We start from the raw sequence: 23,679 nt of genomic DNA, 5'->3' as shown, positions 1-23,679 counted from the left end.
GAGCCAGGCACAGTGGCTCACGCCTGTAATCCCAGCACTCTGGGAGGCCGAGGCAGGCAGATCACCTGAAGTCAGGAGTTCAAGACCAGCCTGGCCATGGTGAAACCCCGTCTCTATTAAAAATACAAAAAATTTGCCAGGCGTGGTGGTGCGCGCCTGTAATCCTGGCTACTCGGGAGGCTGAGGCAGGAGAATCGCTTGAACCCGGGAGGCAGAGGTTGCAGTGAGCCAAGATTGCGCCATTGCACTCCAGCCTGGGCAACAGGAGTGAAACTCCGTCTCAAAAAAAATAAATAAATAAAAAATAAAGAAATTTGACTATGGATATAATGAAAATCTTCTGGGACAGCATTCATTCATTATTTAGGAAGAAGCCTGTTTCTTGTTGTTATTGTTGTTTTTGAGACAGAGTCTTGCTCTGTTGCCCAGGCTAGAGTGCAGTGGTGTGATCTCAGCTTACTGCAACCTCCGCCTCCCGGGTTCAAGCAATTCTCCTGTCTCAGCCTCCCAAGTAGCTGGGATTACAGGTGCACACCGTCACGCCCAGCTAATGTTTGTACTTTTAGTAGGGATGAGGTTTCACCATGTTGGCCAGGCTGGTCTCGAACTCTTGACCTCAGGTGATCCACCTGCTTCAGCCTCCCAAAGTGCCGGGATTATAGGTGTGAGCCAACACGCCCGGCCTCAAGTCTGTTTTAATGCTATTAACTTGTTATGAAAATTAGTTTGAGAGGCTGAGTGTGGTGGCTCATGCCTGTAATCCCAGCACTTTGGGAGGCCAAGGCGGGTGGAACATGAGGTCAGGAGATTGAGACCATCCTGGCTAACACAGTGAAACCTCATCTCTACTAAAAATACAAAAAATTAGCCGGGCGCGGTGGCAGGTGACTGTAATCCCAGCTACTTGGGAGGCTGAGGCAGGAGAATGGCGTGAACCCGGGAGGTGGAGCTTGCAGTGAGCTGAGATTGCACCACTGCACTCCAGCCTGGGCAACAGAGCTAGACTCCATCTCAAAAAAAAAAAAAAAAAGAAAAGAAAATTAGTTTGAGGAACAACGACTTGCTACTTTAGCTGACTTGCGGAATCAAACAAAGAGTACATTTAGAAGAAAAAGCAGGAGAGAAATACTGCATGAAGAAAATCACAGGGGAGAACCCAGCCCAGAGGAGGAGGATCACTAGCAAATGCCTTCCATATCACAAATGTTCTCTTGCAGGCAGTCTCTAGAATGATCCTGGACTGGAAAAGTTGCTAAATAGGGCATTATTGGAGCAAGAATAGCAAAACTGGAATATGGATTCAGATGAATTAGATAATAGTATTAAATCCATGTTAAATGTTTCAGATTTGATCATTATACTTTGGTTGTATAAGAGGAAGCTCTTGCTACTATTGACTAAAGTGTTAAGCAGGAAAGGGACATGATGTTTGTAATACTCCACTGGGTCAGAAATAAATGCATTCACTAGTGTGTGCATGAGTGTAGGCACGTGTGCATGCGTACAAGTATGGAGAAAGAGAATGCAACTGGGGGAAATGCTAATTACTGTTCAATTTGGGTGAAGGGTAAATAGTACTTCTTTGTACCTTTTTTGTAAATTTTCTCTAAATTTCTATTTATTTTATACAAATGTCACCAAAACAAGTTTCATGGGGGCAAATCTCCATGTTCCCAAAAGGTCTGGCCCCGCCAGTATGAGCAAGTCCAGAGCCCAGTGGCACATTGGAGTTCACCTGGCAGATCCTTGACCATTCTTGACCATTCCATCCCAACTGCCAGCACTCACTGGCAGCCCACTTCAATGCCTGCACTGTGGACTCAGTGGTAACCTAGGCCCTTTCACCTTGAAATACACTTTTCTATCACAGTGTACTCTCTGTACAGTTTAGGGGACAGAAAAACTGCATAAAATATAATCTCAACCCTAGGGTCGTGCATAACAATAACTAGAAAAGTTTGCGGCTCATGACTATAATCCTACCACTTTGGGAGGCCAAGGTGGGAGGACTGCTTGAGCCCAGGAGTTTGAGACCAATCTGGGCAACATAGTGAGACCCCATTTCCACAAAAAAAATGTTTTTTAATTAGCTGGCTGTGGTGGCATTTGCCCATGGTCCCAGCTACTAAGGAGGCTGAGGTGGGAGGATTGCTTGAGCCAGGGAGGTCAAGGATACAGTGAGTAGTGATGGCACCACTGCACTCCAGCCTGGGTGACAGAACAAGACCCAGTCTCAAAAAAAAAAAAAAATTTGCAAAAACTGCAATATGTCTGAGATACTCTTTGTTAATCTGGGGTGGGGCTCAGGAATCTGCATTTTTCAAATAAACCCTAGTTATTCTCCTGCAAATGGTCTGTGGGCCTTATTTTGACCAACACTGCCCTCTAGCCTGTCAGCATCTTATCTGTAGTAGGCACTCAATAAAATCTGTTGGATTAATTTGAATTGGCCAAGACTGCATGGAGCTAAGAAAAGAATCCAGCCCTCATGCCCTGAGCATAGAAATCAAGCTAAAATCCACTCATACTATAAGCAGGTGATATATATGTATGTATGTGTGTGTGTGTGTGTGTATATATATATATATATATATATATATATATATATATATACCACACCTGTCCTTGGCTCTACAACAAAATCTCTCCTAGGTCTCAGCATTTTGTTTCTAAAATAGGGATGTGGCATGTGTTTGTGTGAAGTGTCAGCTCCATTGATACCTGATCCTTTCAAGCACTGAATAATCGTGGAGCATTCTGCATATTTCCCCGAAATGGTTGCATAGCTTTAACCTACTTAAAATAGTTTCAGGAGGTACAGAGTTAGCAATCTGTGATCTCCCCTTAGTACACAAAGGGGAGGCCCTGGAGCCCCCATCCATGGGTAGGTAGTCAGAGTAGCTTTTTTAGCACAGGAGGGAATGGACATCAATCCTGTCCTGTTCTTACCATTCCTAATCTTTGTCTCTTAGGGCATCAGTATCAGGAGGAAATGCGCTAGTGACTTTGCAGCAAGTTAACACAGTTACTGACTCACCAACACGATTTCAACTCAAGATCTGGACCCAGTCCTCCTTGGAGGTGTCTGAATCCACACATTTGACCCTCTTAACCTGCAAGCTACACAGGGCCAGGGCAAACTACTGCATTCAGCATTTTACATCAGCACCCAGCACTGAGGTTATTCAATAAAGGGGGGTGAAAGCATGGAAGACTTAAATATCTAGCCACCAGTGGATTTATAGCACCATAGGTTTTATTATTGTATGTCTGGTAACTTCCATCTACATTTATTTATGATGGCTGCTTCAGAATGTAAATTCCCATGGAGCAGAGTTAGGATTGAAGGCAAGTGAGAGAACAACTCAAAAAATGGGCCATTCTAGGGTCTCTAGAGTGCTCTACAAGCCCCTTAGTTCTTCCTGCCGGTGAAACAAAAAGCAAGAAAGCTAAGCAGCTACTGAGCCATTTTAGCTACAGTTTATATTTATTTCTAGCTTCTGAATTCATCATAGTTATAAAAAGTAATAAAAAAGGAACTTGAAAATCATAAAAAATACCAGATGAGCTGATTACCATCCTCCACAGTAGCTGGAAGTCAGAATTCATTATTTTAGCTCTAACTGCAGAAGAAAATGTTCTTCCACAAGGACAGATACCCTTTCAGGAAGGACAGAACGGACACCAGATCACACACTGTATATTTGTATCTATGTTTAAGAATTCAGAACAAAAATAATGAAGCGGAATGAGTTTAGATGTAGTTCAGAAATTTGTACTTGAGCTAAAAACACGAAAGTGTTGCACAGGCATGTAGTAAGGGGGTAACAAGGGTCTATTATCAAGATATATGGGTTAATAATTTCATGGGGTTATTCAAGAATGATCTGCTATGATTGAAACCACGTGTGGAGAGTTTGGGCTTCTGCAGGATGTTTCACAGCAACAAAGGGCCCAAAGATGTATTTGTGCTGCCTGCTAAGTATACAGATGATTGACTCAGATACACTTCCCAGACATAAACAGTGAAGGAATGTCACTGAAGTTCTAAGTTCTGCATGCTATCAGATAGAGATGAAGAATGCTTACCACATTGTACAGGCCGATGCACCAACGTTCAAATAAAATCTGCCCAGAAAATCCATTAACAAAGGCGAACCAAAGCTGAAAGAGAAGAAAGCTCATGAAGTTTTATATCAATATTGACCTAAATGTTTCCATTCACTGAAGAAGTAGCGGGAATGTGGACCACCAGCTGGACACAGCTGCTAAGGAATCATGAGCCACAGGGACTGCAGCAGTTGTTCCTTTATAAAACATAGATTCCCGATATCACAGAAATCCATATTGTAAGGAAAATTTATATTTAAGGCATACATCTACTTTCAGAGATAATATGCACATGTTCATAGAAAAATAGATTTAATTTGCATTTAATAGGTTTGGTATCAAAACTTTCTCATTGACTGCAGGAGTCTCAGCTTCACATTCTTGTTTTTCTCTAAAGTTGATTTGAGAAATACGATGTGTCTTTGCCGGACTTTTAAAGAGATATAAATCATAAATTAAAAACAACAACAAAAAGTCCTCTGTTCTGTGTGTTCTGAGTTCATAAATTATTGACCCTCCTTAATCAGATGTCTACCACCTTGACCAAGGTCAAAACACAATCATATAAAAGAAACATGCTCAAATCATTTTTTGAAGTAATGAGAGATGTATAAATAAATAGATAAAATGTGGACGGTTATTCATGCCTTCAAGTAGTCTATGATTCTAACCGATTAGGCAAGACTGAAATAAAAACAACTACAGAGCCAAGTGCCAGGATATAATTAGTGTACATGACAAGGGATAAAACACTGTCAGAGACCGGGCGTGGTGGCTCATGCCTGTAATCCCAGCACTCTGGGAAGCCGAGGTTGGCGGATCACCTGAGGACAGGAGTTTGAGACCAGCCTGGCCAACGTGGTGAAACCCCATCTCTACTGAAAATACAAAAATTAGCGGGGTGTGGTGGCACGCGCCTGTAATCCCAGCTACTCGGGGGGGTCTGAGGCAGGAGAATCGCTTGAACCTGGGAGGTGGAGGTTGCAGTGAGCCAAGATAGTGCCACTGCACTCCAGCCTGGGTGACAAGAGCAAGATTTCATCTCAAGAAAATAAAAACCAAAACAAACAAACAAACAAACAAACAAAAAACACTGTCAGAAAAGGAAAGATCATCCAGATGTAATCTGAATACACGGAGGCAGCAGGACTGGGGTAGAAGAGGGCCGAGCCACCGGGAGGACAGAAACCTGACTTAGAAGGAAGCAAACATGAAAATATGGAATTCAAAAAGTTGCTGCTGAATATTCAGCTACATTTATATGAGATGTGATTCCAATGATTGAGGGCAGACTTTAGAGTGTCCCATACAAATCATAGAATCAACGTTATCTGTGTCACATCATCACAGACAGAGACCGCTGCTGTGGTAGAACCTAACTGGCAACATAGAACAGATACCATGACAACCAGAGTTGAGGTCAACTCTGGTACTGAAATTTTACTGAGGCAGATTTTTCAAAATCAGTTTCTTGACTCCACCAGACTACGTTTCTTGAAGCAGGAATTCTTCCCCATGCTGCTCTGTGCACTACTGTATCCAGTATGATACTTGGTACAAACAGGTACTCACCAAGTCCCCGTGAGATCAAATTAAATGCCAAATCAAGTGCTAGATGAAGTTTTCCTTAAATACAGATTTCACCTTGTCATTACCCTGTTCAAAAAACTACTAGGGCTCCCTCCTAAATCCAAGATAAACTTGCTGACTTTCAAAAATCCTTCCACACTTCTATTCACTCTTAATTTCTTTTTCCTTTAAAACTTTTTATTTTATTGTAAATTGACCCTTTATAACTGTATGTATTTATGGGGTACAAAGTGATATTAAAGTTTCCAAGTTCAGTGTAGAATAATTAAGTCATTCTAACTAACATATCTATCACCTCAAATACTTATTTTGAGGGGGTGAGAATATTTGAAATTTACTCTTAGCAACTTTGAAATGTACAATGCACTATTAATTATATTCACCACACTGCACAATGGATCTCAAAAAACCCCAAACAACCTATTCCTCCTGTCCGAGACTTTGTACCCTTTGACCATCACCCCAATTCCCTCCATCCTCTGTCATCACCATTCTTTGTAGGATCTGATGCTCTCTCTCCTAGTCACTCAATTTCAACTACCCTTCCAAGAGGTCTGGCTATTCTCGGTGAAGAAATATTGGTGAAGAACTAAGAACCAGAGATTCATGCTGTGTTCTGTGCTTGGAAACTTCCTACAACATTTATTCAAATAATAGCCATCCCTAAAACCACAATTTCAACCCCACTCTCTCCCTACCACTGGAGGTCTTGGCAGTCAATAACTTCAACCACACTTTTAGTGCAATGAGAGCCTGGATCCACATCAGGTTCAAACACATTAGTAAACTGTTTCAAGGGTTTTAAGTTAATTTTCCCAAGACTGTGCCATAATTCTGAGTTCTCCTATTCAAACAATTGACGAAAAAGATATCTAGTGGGTATTTTATTTTATTGCAAAATCCAGTTAACATGTTGTCTTGTTATCAACTAAAAATAGAAAAAACAAATAAAAATAGAAAAGAGCCTGGGCATAGTGACTTATGCCTGTAATCCCAGCACTTTGGGAGGCCAGGGGGAGAGAACTGCTTGAGCCCAGGAGTTCATGACCAGCCTGGGCAACATAGTGAGACCCCATCTCTACAAAAAATAAAAAGTTAGCTGGGTGTGGTGATGCACACCTCTGTAGTCCCAGCTACTCGGGAGGCTAAGGCAAGAGGATTCCTTGAGCCTAAAAGGTGGGCAGCAGCAGTGAGCTCTGACCATGCCACTGCACTCCAACCTGGGCTATGGAGTGAGACCCTGTCTCAAAAAAAAAAAAAAAAAAAAAAAAAGCAAACACATACACAATGAAACTATGAGTAGCTTTAATTAAAACTACAAATGATATACAATAGATGCAAACAAATATGATCAGATTAGACCAAATCAAGAGAGAATGCCCACAGCAGACCGAATCTACAGATTAAACCAAGTAAAAAAAGTTTTCAAAGAAATAGGTGAAACAATGCAAGAAATAGCCAAACCAACTCTAATTTAGAGGATAAAATAGATAAAATATAGAGGTCAGGGCAAGCAGGGGCAGAGGTTGAATCCTGGATGGATTCAACACAGCAGGCAAATTAAAGCTGAAGGGCAATATGCTTTTTCCCTCCTTTTTTTCAGGAATCAAGCAGGGAAGACAGCAGGGCAGTATAGAAAATATAAATGACAATCAACTTGGCAGACACTGATCAAGTAAGTTTCAAGGTGAACTGAAAAGAAAAAAAATGCAGAATCATCCAAGAGAAACCTATAACACACAGAAATTTTCTCTAGGGCATACAGGCCTCCTCTCCTAAGGGAAAGAAACAACAGCAAGGGAGGTGCTTATGATTGCAAAGTGATAGGAGACCAGAGCAGGAAGTGCTCCAAGACAACTTGGAATCCCCTTTCCCCTAGACATCTTCCAAAAATATTATAGAAAAAAATAAGAGGATATGACAAACGCACATGAAATAATCTTTCCAGGAGAACAAGCCACACGGCAGAAGAAAATCTCAAACATTCTTGGTGAGACTAAGAGAGCTAATGAAAAAGTGAATTTTCTTTGCAACGAAAATTACAATAAGATGTCTAATATAGCAAAGAAAGAGACAAATAGGAAGAGGTCAATGTTACAAACTGAAGCTACCCTAAAGAGAAATGAAAGCCAGAATTGACACTGCTAGCAGGGTGCAGTGACTCATGTCTGTAATCCCAGCACTTTGGGAGGCCAAGGAGGGTGGATCACCTAAGGTCAGGAGTTTGAGACCAGCCTGGTCCAACATGGTGAAAACCCATCTCTACTAAAAATACAAACATTAGCCAGGCGTGGTGGTGCACACCTGTAATCCCAGCTCCTCAAAAGGCTGAGGCAGGAGAATCACTTGAACCTGGGAGGTGGAGGTTGCATAGAGCCAAGATTGCACCACTGCACCCCAGCCTGGGTGACAGAGCGAGACTCTGCCTCAAAAAAAAGAACTGACACTGCTGAAACCACACGTAGAGATAGGTAGTAAAGCTTGAGAAAACAATTCTCAGCAAAGGTCAGAAGACTTTAAAGATAAGCAAAAAATTCCCAAAAAGATGTATTTTAAAAAAAGAGGAAAATAGAAGTTAAAAAAATGTTCAAAGATATAACAGAAGAAAATTTTCTGAAATACCCTAATCAGCCAGTAAAGAGGGGATCCTTCATCCTAGGAAACAAAACAAGCAACAGACACAGAAAGATCAATACCCACACATGTCCTGCTATAGAAATTAATGAGTTTTAAGATTTTATAGGATCAATTCTTCAGTATATTCAGACAGAAAAAGTAACAAAGAGAAAAAAATCAAGAAGTCTTCCTACTTCTCTCTAGCAGTACACAATACCAAAAGAGAGTAAAAGATGTTTACAAGTCCTTAGGGAAATAAAGTGTGATAGGAATTTTAGTAAAAGATAGAAACCAAGGAAACATCAAAAGCTGAAAAGTAACATAAAATGTGATGACAGAAGTAATATTAAACACGTGTGTTATATTAATAATAAAAAATAAAAGCTCAGGTGGGTAAAAAGATAAAATCCAAAATGTATGCTACATATAAGAGAAACATGTCAAATGAACATGAAAAAGACACTATTCAAAAAAGATCAGTTTCTTAGCTTGGATTTACAAAGCCCAACATACAATAAAAGTTCAGATGGATAAAAAGATAAAATCCAAAATATATGCTACATATAAGAGAAACATGCCAAATGAACATGAAAAAGACACTCTATTCAAAAAAGATCAAATTCTTAGCTTGGATTTACAAAGCCCAACACAATCAGGCCCCCACCTATCTTTCTGACAACACTGCATCTCCTCCAGTCAGCTACAGTGGCCTTCTGTTGGTTCCTTGCAGGCACCAAGTACAGACCCAGCTTTATTATTTTGCACCTAAATATCAGCAATTATGTCAACAGCATTTGTTTAATAAGTCATCTTTATCCCACTTGTTTGAAATGTCCGTTATCACATGATAAATTACCATAGTATTTGGAAAAGAATATGTAGTATTTCAGTCTCTATATACTCAAATGAATTTCAGATGCCTTGAATATTTAAGCACAAAAAACAAAACTCTGAAAGCATTGGAAGAAAACATGAAAACCATTATTTTGCTCTATGTGAAACATGACTCCTGTAAGACATTAAACTTAGAAACGAGGTACAAATTTGAAACTAACTAATTTCTATAAATACAAATATTAACAAAGTTGAAAGAAAACTGATATTAAATAAATAGTACACACATATTTGGAATATCTATGAAAACAAAGGCCCAATTTCTTCAATATATAAAAAGTTCTTACAAATCAGACAGAAAACACCCTACAAGCTGCTAGAAAAATGGGCAAAGAGTATATGGAGTGTAATCACAGGGGGAAGAAAAGGCTTAGAAACACAGGAAATCTCATTTTTATTAAACATGTACACAAATGGATGTAACTTTTTTTCTCATCAGATGGGTAAAAATATAAAAGTTTGGTAAACTGGGGAAACAACACTGTAATACCCAGCTGGTGAGATAGCATTGTCTATAAATATGTTTAATTTAGTTTTCGTTTGAACAAGTGATTCCACCTGTAGGGACATACTCTAAATTATACCTTATAGCTCTAATCACATAATATTCAACACAAAAATATAATGGTATGGCATTATTTGGAAAACAATGCCACACCCTTATATATGGAAAACAAAGAACTAGAGCCTGCATGTATATTGATAGCTGGTTAAAGAAATTATGGCTCATCCTGTAATGAACTCTAAGTAATTCCAAAAAGATTTAATTTTAAATATAAGTCCCCATGCACTGCAATATAAGAATCTCACAGATACATTAAAAATGAAAAAATAAGGGTAGTATTGCATGGCCATGACTGTGCAGAACAGATGTACATACTCATATATGCATGGCAACTTTCTGGGAAACATAAGAGATCATTAATATTCATCATCTTTAGGTGGTAGAAGTGTTCTCTGGGGGAAAGAGGGAGACTTTTTTTAACACATTCATGTTTTATTTATATAGCTGTTTCTAGCAGTAATTCTCAGCTAGGGGTGATTTTGCCTCTGAGGAGACATTTGACAGGATCTGGAAATTTTTTTTATTGTCACACCTTGGGGGAGGAGCCTACTGGCATTGAGTGGGCCAAAGATGCTGCTGCTAAACATCCTACAAGGCCCAGAAGAGCTCTCTACAGCAAAAAATCATATAGTCCAAAATGTCAATAATGCCACTGTTGAGAAACCCTAGACTAAAGAAATAAGTTTATTTGGTCAACCTGATACAAAACTTGGAAATCTTGTTTCTAACAGATGTTTGTTACAAACAAAATAGTAACATGTGGCTGGTTGCATGAAGCCATGATTCTGCTTATGTGTATGGGGGCTTGGGTTTAGAAAGCTTTACTCTTTTTCGAATAAAAAGGAATAACAGATTCATATAACTGGATATGAATCTGCTACCTTCACAAATTTGGATCCTGAAAACAAACACATAACTTTGTAAATTATTAATGAGAAATTATTTCAAAGACTGAGTGAATTCGGTATAATCAAGACACGCAAGCTGTTGAAAACATACGAGGGGGTAAAAATCTTAAGAAATCTAGCATCTCCTTCCATGAACTGACCTTGTTGACATTAACATTGTTCCAAGCAATACTGAGTCATGTAAAAAGTTTCATTCTTCATTTCATTTAACATTGTTGATTAGCTGAATGTTGGGATATTTCCTCTAAGCAGCCAGTGTTCTGATTCTGTCCAAGTTGGCACTGGATTGGCCACATGTTTCTTCAAAGACTTTTGATATGTTTGCACTAATTTTTATCAGTTGCAGGTGCTGCAGCTTTTTGAGAAGCATAAACAAGCTCATTCTCAACATTTTCAATTCAATTTCAATCTGCATTCAAATAATCCATCATTAGATGATTGGACCTGTTTATTTCATCGAAACTATTTACTTGGTAGAGACAAAAAAAAAAAAAACCCAAAGCCAACATAAACAAAACAAACAAAAAAAAATCCACTTCTTAATTTTAAAATCCATGAGCTGGTTTTCTCTTACATTGAAACGCTCAAATTTGATTTCATTTTGGCAAGGTTTCCATAGGTGAAATGGGAAAAGTATGAGAAGGCAGTGTATTTTTAAATATTTATACAAACGTACTTAGTTTTTATTTTATTTATTCATGAGACAGGTAAACGATGGCTCTCTGACACATTATAAAATCAGACTTTCACACTAGTAAGTCATATACAAATGTTAATTCATACACCAAAAAGACAGCACCACCCAATTCCTAAACATAAATGTCATTTTTGGTGGGCCACAAGTTCCCAGCTGTGTACACTAAACGCAGAGCCTTCAATACAAACAGACTGTCTGTCCCCCATTTGACGTGCAGTTACTTGGATGGTGGCTTGCTTATAGCCACTAAATTTTACTCTTGGACTAATGGGAAAAAGATTCCTCTGCCTTTAGTTTCTTGTTAACTAGGAATGCTGTTAAATGAATACAGTCAAAGCCCAGAGAGCCAGATCCCTGCAGGATGGCCTCAGACTTGGTGAGCTGGTAGGAAGACTTGCCAAGCACTGCTGGCTTGCCAAGCTCCTGGGGTTTTTGGTCCTCAAATGTAGTGTTGTTATGAGCAAACTGACCCAAACTTATTAAATGGCTTTTCCTTCTTGGAAAAAAAAGACCCTTCTTTGCTTTAACTGCTGCCTGACTGCCAAAAACACGGTAACCGTCTTGGCTAATTGCACAGGCTCCTGTCTGGACGTCCCGCTGCCATCGTCCAACCTCGGCGGGTTGTACCTGCCGCCACTCTCAGGCTCTCAGCTAACAGCCGACACTTAACAAACGACTACTTAATGTGGAAAAGGGATGACCTGTTCTTCTATTTACTCTGCTCTTTCAGGATCCCTGGTAGAGGATTGAAGTGAAAAAGTACCCTATGGAGAATAATGAGGTAAATTAACATATGGTTTCTTACTGAAGTGGCAATAACATCACGATCTACTAATTTGCATATCAGGTCTGGGCTGATAAACTGGCACCAAAGATATCTGTTTAAATGTCAAAATGTCAGGTTTTTTTTGAAATTTGATCTGGCCATATGTAGTAAGATAAAATATAAACATATACTTTGTCTAGAAATTCTATTTCTGGAAATCCACTTCTCATAAATGAAAGCACCAGTATATAAAAACCCATCTTGTTTTGCAGTATTGTTGGTAGCAGAAAACAAAATAGAAAGCACAGACAAAAAAAAAACCCTGAAGTTCTTTAGTAGGGGGTGATTGCAGCAAATCTATGAACTAGAAACACCTATCTTTTAAAATGTTAAATTTATAAATATGGAAATGAAACAATGCCCAAGAAACAGCATGAGATTGACAAAGGAAAAGGCAAAATAAATAAATAGGTAAGTAGGCAGGAAATCAAGGGAAAAAGATCAGAAATGCTATTATAGAGCAAAGGTTGTCAGGAATAATAATAACAGTAGTAGTAGTAAGACACCCTAGAGAATCTTTTTCTGTTCAATAAATTATGGGATGGAGTTGCCAGAATTAAATGGAGACCAGAGAGGATACCGTGATAATGACAGGGCCTCATCTATAAAATCTTTGGAGAGTTTTCTATTGCTGACTGAGTCTTGGGTAGGTAAAATGCCAGCAGCAAACATCACATACTAATAACACTTCTAAGGACTTTTCAAGGCAAACCAACAAAGTTACAGAGCAACGCACAGAATCCATTTTTTTTTGTAAAAACCACAACAAAAATGCTGTATGTTTACATACATTTGTATGAGCGCAAAGAAAAGTATGAATGGTTGACCAAACTGTTTCTATTGATTCCTGAGCAGACATGGAGCCAGAAGAGGGCAAGTTATTTTTTCCTTATACATTTTTATTATCAGTGTAACAAATAAGCATCACTTCAACTTCAAAGAATTATGTAGAAGAAGAGAACTTGCTTGTCTTTATCACCACACCACACTCATTTTTCTCTTCGAGCTTGCCACATTCTGTAATTTTTATTGTATTGTTATCTGGCTACCCCATGTGCTCAGAGATTATATTGATTCCACTCAATATCGTACACCTAGGATCTAGCACACAGGTGGGCACACAGTAGGTGCTCAATAAATGGATATATGCAGAATATTAATACTTGATGTTAAAGAGAAAAGCTCACTAAAAGAGCATTTTAAATAAGAAAACCACACACTGCAGAACTGTCATTTCTGTTATTTTTGATGATGATACAGGCTAGAGTGTATTTATTGCTTACTCAGTTCCAAGAACCTTGCAATACTCTAGATGAATTATCTAATTTAAATATCTTAACAATCCTAACAAAAGGTGTTATTCCATTTCACAAATGAGGAAATCGGGGCACAGAGAAGATGAAAGATATTATGGCTCATATCAAATAGGTGTTTAGTAGACTGCAGCGACTAGCAGTCAATCCTACTTATTTAAAAGTAATTTTTAAAACATTTAAGTTAAGGCAATTCAGAATCAAATCAGTATTTATGGCTACTAACTTATTATATTACTGATACTTTAAGATTGTCACTTGAACAAAATACTTAACAACTATAAGCACATAAGCACACCAAAAAATTTATGAATTATCCAGATCTTTTTCCTTGAGTGCCAAGGGATCCTTTTAAGATTAGGGTATAAGCTGTTTGAAAAGCAAGCTTTAAAAATCTTCCCCATTTTGTACAACAAAATGCAACCACTCCAGTTTAAAATATATCTGGCAATATTTTGAGTGAAAATATTGCAATCTTTTGCTAATATGGTTGAGACTGACCTAGCAGACGATCAGAAGTAATCTTCTCATCTTTCATTATCCAAATTCCTTGAATAAAAAATAACACAAATTAAATACTAATGGGAAATCTAGGTTATGTTTAAAAGGACTTGAGGCTGGGTACAGTGGCTCCTGCCTATAATCCCAGCACTTTGGGAGGTTGAGGCAGCAGGACTGCTTGAGCCCAGGAGTTTGAGATCAGCCTGGGCAACAGAGTGAGATCCTGTCTCTACAAAAATTTTTTCAAAAATTAGCTGGACATGGTGGCACATGCCTGTAGTCCCAGTTACCTAGGAGCCTGAGGTGGGAAGGTTGCTTGAGCCAGAGAGGTTGAGGCTGCAGTGAGCCATGATCGTGCACAGACTCCATGACATCATATCTCAAAAACAAAAAACAAAACAAAAAAAAAAAGAAAAAGAAAAAAGAATAAAAGGACTTGAATTTTAATCTCGAGAGTATAAAATAGAAATTATTACATGGAAATAAATGTAGCAGATGAGGTACACACATACATTTTTTACTTTAGTCTGGCATTTTCTTTTCCGTTAAAATCCCAACTAACACAAGAAAGTTGAATCTTATAGCTCAAAGTCACAAAAGTTAGTAAAAAGAAGTCTGGTAAACATTTAAAAATTTTCTTTAATTACTCATTTCTCAGCGTTATAAAATGTCTCTGTTTCTGCAAAACTACATGCTTACTCTATGGAACATCAGGTAAACACAAAATCGTGTTTCCCCCCCATAAAAGACCGTAATACCGACCAGATGGGGTATGCACAATTAAATTGATTTTTAATAAGAAATTCTTGGCACAATAGAACATAATCGCTCCAAATTGTGTCAAGGACTTTGTAAATTTTTTTTATACTTCAAGGCTTAGACTCTTCAGTCCAAATTCTGAGCTGGCTTGCTAGGGGACCGAATAGCTCTTGAGACCAGTGAGGAAATAATGAGCCTTTCATCTGGAGGTCACTGGTTAGGATCTGCTGTCGTTCATTAATGACACAGCTGTTTCCAACCTCCTGGTGTTGGAACAGTGGCAGGGGGTTTATTATGGAAGGGGTAGCAGAAATATGTATAAGATCACTTCATTTATGGACAGGATCTATGGCAAATATTTGAGAACATGTGTTTTATAACCAATAAAGTCACACCCTTAACTTATTGACAGTAAGATTTAGTGCCTGGCTGCACAGACTAGGATCATCAGAAGAGAATTCTGATGCTATCCCTCTATTCCCATCAGCCACAGTGAGCTTGTGGCCTGGGCAAGGTGTGAACTTGCTTTGTGTCTCATTTTCTGGTTTTGGAAAGTAGAGCGAAAGGTCTGTCTACTCTCCCAGCAGAGGTTTATAAGGAAAGAATCACATATATATATTTTAAAAATTCAGTTACTGAACTTTTTACTAAGGCCCTGCTTCAAGTTTTGCTCTGTGCTATGGGTAGGAGTTGCAAAGGTGAGACACCATCTCTGTCCAACAATTCACTCTGTTTGGGGACAGGCATGGGACGTATCTGAAGTGCAGAAAAGTTCTTTGGGAACACAGGAGAGGAAGAAACAGGTTAAGTCTGGAGGAGTGAGCACAACTTTTCCAAATGTGGTGGCCACTTGGGCTGGGTCTTGAAGTATCAGATTCCATTCAGCAACTGGGTGCGGGGAGAAGGGGCAGTGAAAGTAGAGAGAACAACTTGTACAAAAGCCTAGCAGGTGTGAGCTGCCAGGTGGCTGGAACAAGGAAAATGAAGTGAGAGAAGAGGGCTGGATTCAGACCGCGAAGGACACTAGACATGAATTCTCCAAATACATGAGCAGCTGTGCACACATTCCCTAAGAGAAATCTAAAGATCCATGTATCTACAAATCTCAAAAACTATCTCAATATGTTTTATGTCCATTTTGGTATGGTAAAATATACAGAACATAAAATTCACCATTTTAACCGTTTTCAAGTGTGCAGTTCAGTGGTATTAAAAACATTTACCTTGATGTGTACCCATCACCATCATCCATCTCCAGGACTTTTTCATCACTCCAAACTGAAATTCTGTATTAATGGTATTAATTAAACCATTAAACTCTATATTAATGAGTATTAAGCAACTCTCCTCTCCCCACAGTCCCTGTTTTGCCTCTATGAAATCATGCAATATTTGTCCTTGTCTGTGTAGCTTATATTTCTTAACATAAAGTTTTATTCATCCATGTTGTAGCATGTATTAGGACTTCATTCTTTTTAAGGCTAAATAATATGCCATTGTATGTATATAGCATACTTTGTTTATTCATTCACCCATACATGGACATTTGGGTTGTTTCCACTTTTTGGCTACTGTGAATAATGCTGCTATGAACAGTGGTATAAAAACATGTGTTCAGTCCTTGCTTTCAATTCTTTGGGATATATACCCAGAAGTAGAATTGCTGGATCATATAGTAATTCTATGTTTAATATCTTGGAGGTACAGCAATACTATCTTTCAAGTGGCTAAACCATTTTACTTTCCCAGCAGCAATGCACAAGAGTTTCAACTTATCTACATACTCTGTAACTCTTTTTTGTTTTCTATTGATAATAGACATCCTAATGGGTATGAAGTGGTATCTCAGTGTAGCTTTGAATTACATTTCCTTAATCATCAGTGATGTTGAGCACCTTTTCATTGCTTATTGGATATTTGCATATCTTCTTTGGAGAAATGTCTACTCAAGTCTTTCGCCCATTTTTGAATTGGTTTTTTGCTGTTGTGTTTAGGAGTTCTTTAGATATTTTGGATATTAATCTCTTATCGGATATATGATTTGCAAATATTTTCTCCCATTCCATAGGCTGCCTTTTCACTCTGTTGATAGAATCTTTTGAAGGGCAAAAATGTTTAATTTTGATGAAGTCCAATTTATCTATTTTTTGTTGTTGTTGCCTATATTTTTGGTGTTCAAGTAAACATTGCCAAATTCAATGTCATGAAACTGTCCCCTTATGTCTTCTTCTAAGAGTTTTATTGTTTTAGGTCTTATGTTTAGGTCTTTGATTCATTTGGAGTTATTTATTTATTTATTTATTTTGAAACAAGGTCTCACTCTGCCGCCCAGGCTGGAATGCAATGGTGTAATCACGGCCTACTGCAGCCTCAACCTCCCCAGGACTCAGGTGATCCTCCCACCTCAGCACCCCCCTCATCCCCATGAGTAGCTGGGACTACAGGAATGCACCACTACAACTGGCTAATTTTTGTATTTTTATTTGGTAGAGATGGGATTTCACCACGTTGCCCAGGCTGGTCGCAAATTCCTTAGCTCAAGTGATCCACCTGCCCTGGCCTCCCAAAGTGCTGGAATTACAGGTGTGAGCCACTGCGTCTGTCCTGAATTATCTTTTTCATATGGTGTTAAGTAAGGGTGCAACTTCCTTATTTTGCATCTGGATATCCAGTTTTCCTAGCCTCATTTGTTGAAAGGACTTTTCTTTTTTTTTTTTTTTTTATTGAATGCTCTCAGCACTCTTGTTGAAAATCATTTAATTACATATTCCAGGGTTTACTTCTGGGCTCTCTATTCTATTCCATTGGGTCTACGTATCTGTCTTTATGGTAACACACACTGTTTTGACTACTGTAGCTCTGTAGTAAGTTCTGAAATCAGGAAATGTTGAGTTCTCCAAACAGATTGTTCTGGCTATTTGGGGATCCACTGGGCTTCCATATGAAGCTTAGAATAGGTTTTCCTGTTTTTGCAAAAAATGTCACTGGGATTTTGAGTCTACAGACTCAATGCAATCTCTACATATTTGCATTTAGGTAACATCTAAAATTTTTAATGATAAGGATAAATAGTTGTAAAAGATATAATTTCTGGCATATTATAAATATTAAAACTATAAAATAAATTTACATCACTTTTTAATGCGGCTAATGGATTCTAAATACCACAGATATTCATCACAACCCACTTTTAAAAAGACATTAACAAGCACTTAATGAGTGTGTGTGTGTGTGTGTGTCTGTATGTGTGAGCACATGAAGAGATGCATTATAAGGAATTGATTCACACAATTAGAAAGGTGGGCAGGTCCCAAGATCTGCAGAGGGGGTCTGTAAGCTGGAGACCCAGGAAAAGCTGATGTTTCAGTTCCAGTCTGAAGGCAGGGAAAAAAGGCTGATGTACCAGTTTGAAGGCAGCCAGGCAGGAGGACTTTTACTCACAGGAGGGTCAGTCTTCTGCTCTCTTCAGGCCCTCAGCTGATGGGATGAGGCCCACCCACATTAGGGAGGGCAATCTGCTGTCCTCAGTCTCCCTATTTAGATGTTAAGCTCATCCAAAAGCATCCTCACAGAAACACCCAGAATAATGTTGACCAAATACCTGGGCATCCCATGGCTCAGTAAAGTTCATATAACATTAATCATCACAGGGTACTGGGGGACACATGGCTAGAACCTCAATTCTGGAAATGCTTCTATGATCTCCCCACCTCCACAAGATTCCATTCAGTGTCCTTTCTCTGTTCCCAGAGCCTCATCACAGGCCATATTATATCGTATCATATCCTATCATATACCGTATCATCATATATCATACCATATCATATATCATACCATATCATATATCATATCATCAGATCATATCACCATATATCACATCATCATATCATCATATCATATCACATCATATCACCATATCATATCATACCATCATATAGCATATCATATCATATCATATCATATCATATCATATATCATCATCCTGGCTGGCTTGCCTGTCTCTCCCACTGGACTGTGAACTCCTTGATGTCTTTGCAGTGCCCTTAAGACCTTACTCTGGAGTCAGACCAACTGGCTAACATCCTGGCTCTCCTACTCTTAGCTGTATACTTAGGCAACTTTCTTTTTTTTTAAATTTTATTTTAAGTTCTGGGGTACATGTGCAGGATGTGCAGGTTTGTTACATAGGTAAACATGTGCTATGGTGGTTTGCTGCACCTGTCAACCCATTACCTAGGCATTAAGTCCAGTGTGCCTTAGCTATTTTTCCTGATGCTCTCCCTCCCCAACCCCCATAGGCCCCAGTGTGTGGTGTTCCCCTCCCTGTGTCTATGTGTTCACATTGTTCAGCTCCCCATGCGGTGTTTGGTCTTCTGTTTCTGCGTTAGTTTGCTGAGGGTAATGGCTTCCAGTTCCATCCATGTCCCTGCAAAGGACATGATCGCATTCCTTTCTATGGCTGCAGAGTATTCTATGGTGTATATGTACCACATTTTCTTTAGCATTCTATCATTGATGGGCATTTGGGTTGATTCCGTGTCTTTGCTAGTGTGAATAGAAACAAGCATTTCTTGAACAGTCAAAAATTTTGTATCATTCCTTCTACCTTGAACTCATTTTCCATTCCACTTGACACATATAGTTTTACCATAATTTAATGTAGTTTTGTTTATTTTATTGATCACTTGTTATACTTCACAGAAATGGTAAATGGAAATCTTACTTAATTTTGTTTTAATTTCTATTCCTATTACTCATTTCTATAGATCTCAGTCCTGAGAAATCTATTAATAGTTCACACATTAAAAAGAATGTAAAGCTTCATTACAGCAAGAGCCATCAATACTTTAGATTTCTTCTGAACCGTATGCCAAAAATAATATGGTGCTGTATTGCAAAGTTATTTGAAATCTTCTATCTGCTGACATCGTGATTAGGTCATTTTCTAAATTTTCTAAAAAGCAAAGAAACAGAAACCACTGACTGGTGAAAATAGTTGTTAATTAGTCACAAGAATCATTTATTTTCTTAACTTCTGAGAAGTATATCTAGAGGTATACCAAGAAGTTTCAAATGACCTTGAATTATCCCTGCTATGGTCTCATTTAGATTTATCTTTTTTCACTCAATACACTCAGCAAAGTTTGAGGAAAGTAAAATTGTTTCATTTGTAATAGCCTCTTGCTACTTCATTGCCATTTGATAAAATAGTTTTCTCTTATCACACAGGGCTAAGCTTGCTCACATTGTATCCTTTGTGAAAAAGGTTCTCTCCAACATATCACAGTCACTGTGTCACATGCCTTAAGTGCTCTTTCAAACCCTACAGTTGCAGATTTAGCTCATTCAAGTTTTGGAAAATTTTTGCCACACTCTGACAACACCTCTGTCTTCACTTTCTAACCAATCAGTTAAATCAGAAAAAAAGACTCTGATTTCATATTTCAACTACAATGCACATGTTAATAAACATGCCATGATGACTCTTTTGCTTCTGAGCTTCCACTCATAGACACAGATGGATCTGATGAACAGTCTGGCCATGACCTTGGTGTCTCCACGATATCAGAGGCAGCTGCCTCCCATGTTTCTCACCGGCAGTTTCTTTGGACTTTTGCTCAGGAGCAAGGTATCGCTGACCATTGTGTACGGTGAGAGGGTGGGTTGTACAGCTGATTAGATACTGTCTCAACTCCATGACAGAAGACAAATGTCCTATCAGGGTCCAGATATAATAAACATAGGCAATCTTTTCTTTTTTTTTTTCCACTAAATGTTGTCTCATTGGTTTGTATCCCTAAGATTTTTTGTATCATGATGCATACACCACAGTAAGACTTGAAGAGGTGAGATGTATTCCTTCCTTTTGTAAACTGGGAAATGTGGGCTCTGGAGAGGGAGGTGGGGAGGGAGGGCCGAGAGTACCATGGAAGTGGACCACTACGAATGGACTCTCGTGGAAAGTTCATCTGTCCTTAGGAATGCTTTCTGCTCTTGAATCTGCTTTCTCAAAGCAACTGGGAACACAGGGCAACTACATCAAGGTAGTGGGGTGGGGGGTAGCATGATTCACTGACAGTTTTTGTAAGTCTAACCTAACCACTGACTTGTGAAAGTATTTGTTAATTACTTGTTAGATAACTGTTAATTACCTAAACAGAAATGTTTAGGAGCAGGCTGGAGTGTCAGGAGAGGCAGGAATCCCACATGGGCCAGGAACAGTGGTACATGCCTTTAATCCCAGCTACTTGGGAGGCTGAGACAAGAGGATCATTTGAGGCCAGGAGTTTGAGACCAGCTGGGATTAGTCTTGAAGAAAGATCCTGAGAGGTCCTGGTTGATGGACCTGATATAGGGTGGCAGCAAAGAATGACTCCAGGCATTTTCTGATAGGAGACAGGAGAGATGGCAACAAACGCAACCAAAGGTGAAGCTCGGGAGGGAGAGCGCCAAGTGGTAGATGAATGTATTTTGGGGGCATGTTTAAGGTGCAGTACCTGTGGGCTCTCCAGGAAAAAATCCACAGCACAAGGCTGATGCTCAGGGGAGAGTTTCTGATAAGAAAAATGTTTGTAACATTGGCAAATATGCTATAACCACAGCAGTGGAAGTCTCCAGCAAGGGAACTTATGTAAGGAGGCAAGAGGAAATCCATGGTGGGCCTCTGGGCGACAGCAACACTTAAAGGTCAAGGGCAAGGACAGAAGCAAAGAAAAGGGACTTTGCAATACATTTCATAAACGGTACCTAAAGTTTATGGCTCCTCTATTTTAACCCTAAGTAAGTATTTATTCTGGGACAGAGACTTCATCAGACATGACTGGCCACAATCAGGAAGCATGACCTTCTCCAGAGCCATTGCTGAGAATGGCAGTGGGGAAGAGGTTACAGAAGAGGTCAAGCTGGCTCAATAGCCCTGTCTGTCCAACAGATCAAAAATGACATGAGACAAACAAAGCCCAACCTGTGCCGCCCATGGTAAAAGCACTCTCCTCCTTGGCCCTTCGTCCCAGCTGTTAGACCCCACAATCCCGGCTATCAGTTTCTGGCACTCAGAAGTGGCAGCTTCCTCAAGGGCCCACAACAGGAGCTGCTGCAAAAGGCTTAGCACTAAGACCCCTGCAAGGACAGAAATGGGAGACAGCACCAGGAGCCCCACCTCTCAGTCAGCACCACGTGTCCCTCCCAGGCCCCAGAAAGCTGCAGGTGGATGATGCTGGTGCATTCAGCTCACAGTTTCACGTGGAAAACCATTCTTGAATACTTGTTCCTTTCTCCTTCCCCTTTCTCTTTGCTCTCAGCTTTTATTTTCAGAAGGAATAAGCAATATTGCCTTAAAAAATTCCTAGCAATCAAGCTACTATCATGGTCATTTTATTGTTTATGCTTAATTATGGCATTATTAATATTCAGAAAATACCATAATTTATTGAAAATAATTTTAAGGCATTGATATAGCAAGTTGTCTATTGTAAGTGTACTTTTATGACTTCAGAACAGTAGCTGAACAATCAACAGAAATATTTTTCAATTCTGCTGAAAAGCCTAAGAATACTAATATAGATAGGGAATCAGCAACTGCTGAAGGAAATAATTACAGCATGGAATGTGTTTTATGAGGAGTAAAATCCTCAAAATATATTTTATTGCTGCAGATGCTTGTATACATTAGAATTTCACTAAATAGGCTAATGTCTGATTTAACCTGAATATATGACACAATCATGAACACCTGGAAAAGAAATCCACAGCTAATTCCATGGAAGGTCCTCTTAATTATCATCCAAGTATGAATAAATATATAGTTAAAATACAATATTCTTTGTATTTGCACAGTGTAAAATCCCTTTCCACAACAGAATTTAAAGGAGATGGATAGTGCTTTTCATTATCTACATTTGCTAACAAGTTTGTTCTCTACTGTTTTCATAACAACAGAAATTCTATTGTTTTCTGGAAATTCTTCCAGGAAAGGAAAATAAAAGAGATAAGCCATGAAAAAAACTCTCACATTTTATCACAGGGTCAAATTACTGTGAACATATGTTACTTTTACTAGCATCTGAAATGTATTAGCCATTCAGTATTTCAATATTTGCATTACTAGATGGATGTTAAATGATGTAATTAATAAATAAAAGAGCTAATTAAAGAAAGACTGAACACACCCATTGGGGCTTTTAAGAGAAGTTTTCACAAGAAAGAACATAGAGAAAACAGAGATGAATGAGAGAACAAAAGAAAACATTAAATAAATTTTATTTCATATCCTCAAAGAGATAGGAGAAGATATTACATCTGTAAACTAAGATCAGAATGCTTGTAGGGAAAAAAAGACATAAAAAAGAACTTGAAAATTAAAAAGAGAGTATAAAAACCCAATCCTCAATAGAGGACCTAGAAGATAAGTCACGGAAATATCCAAGACAGTAAAAGGATAAGATTAGAATGTAAACCCAGAAGGTTAAATATATGACTAAGTTGTAGAGAGACAGAATGTAGAAAATGCAAAGGAGGATATTACCAAAAAATAATAGAAGAAAATTTCCCAGACTAAAGGAAACCAGTCTTCAGATTGAAAGCGCATTAAGAAAAGGATATCCACAAAAACACATATCTTTGTAAATTTCAGAACACTAAACATAAAGAGAAAATAGAATCTAAATGCCAAAGATGGAGAATCAAAATTGCATTGAGTTTCCAATCAACCAGAAGTAAGCTAAACAACACATAGCATTCTGACAGAAAAAGAATTTCAGCCTAGAATTTTATACCCAGCTAATCTACCAATCAAATATAATCAAAGAATAAAGATATTGTGGCTATCCAATGTCTCAGAAATATACTGCTGATGTAACAGTAAGAATCTATTGATACATATACTTCAGGAATGTGAGTGA

The 23,679-nt window shown here is 38.6% G+C and overlaps 1 protein-coding gene across 2 annotated transcripts in view; it reads right to left on the bottom strand.

Moving 5' to 3' along the window:
• ATP8A2 (ATPase phospholipid transporting 8A2) overlaps positions 1–23,679 on the bottom strand; it is a 648,977-nt gene that overhangs the window by 189,429 nt on the left and 435,869 nt on the right. For both annotated transcript variants that reach the window (XM_522636.9, XM_009426757.5), the window contains exon 28: positions 4,090–4,164. In XM_522636.9, coding sequence (XP_522636.4) covers positions 4,090–4,164 — 75 coding nt within the window. The remainder of the gene's footprint in view (positions 1–4,089; positions 4,165–23,679) is intronic.

The sequence above is a fragment of the Pan troglodytes genome, chromosome 14 (assembly GCF_028858775.2).
Source record: "Pan troglodytes isolate AG18354 chromosome 14, NHGRI_mPanTro3-v2.0_pri, whole genome shotgun sequence".
NCBI classification, from domain to species: domain Eukaryota; kingdom Metazoa; phylum Chordata; class Mammalia; order Primates; family Hominidae; genus Pan; species Pan troglodytes.
Note: the sequence above shows the minus strand (reverse complement) of the source record. Positions and strands in the feature narration are given on the sequence as shown.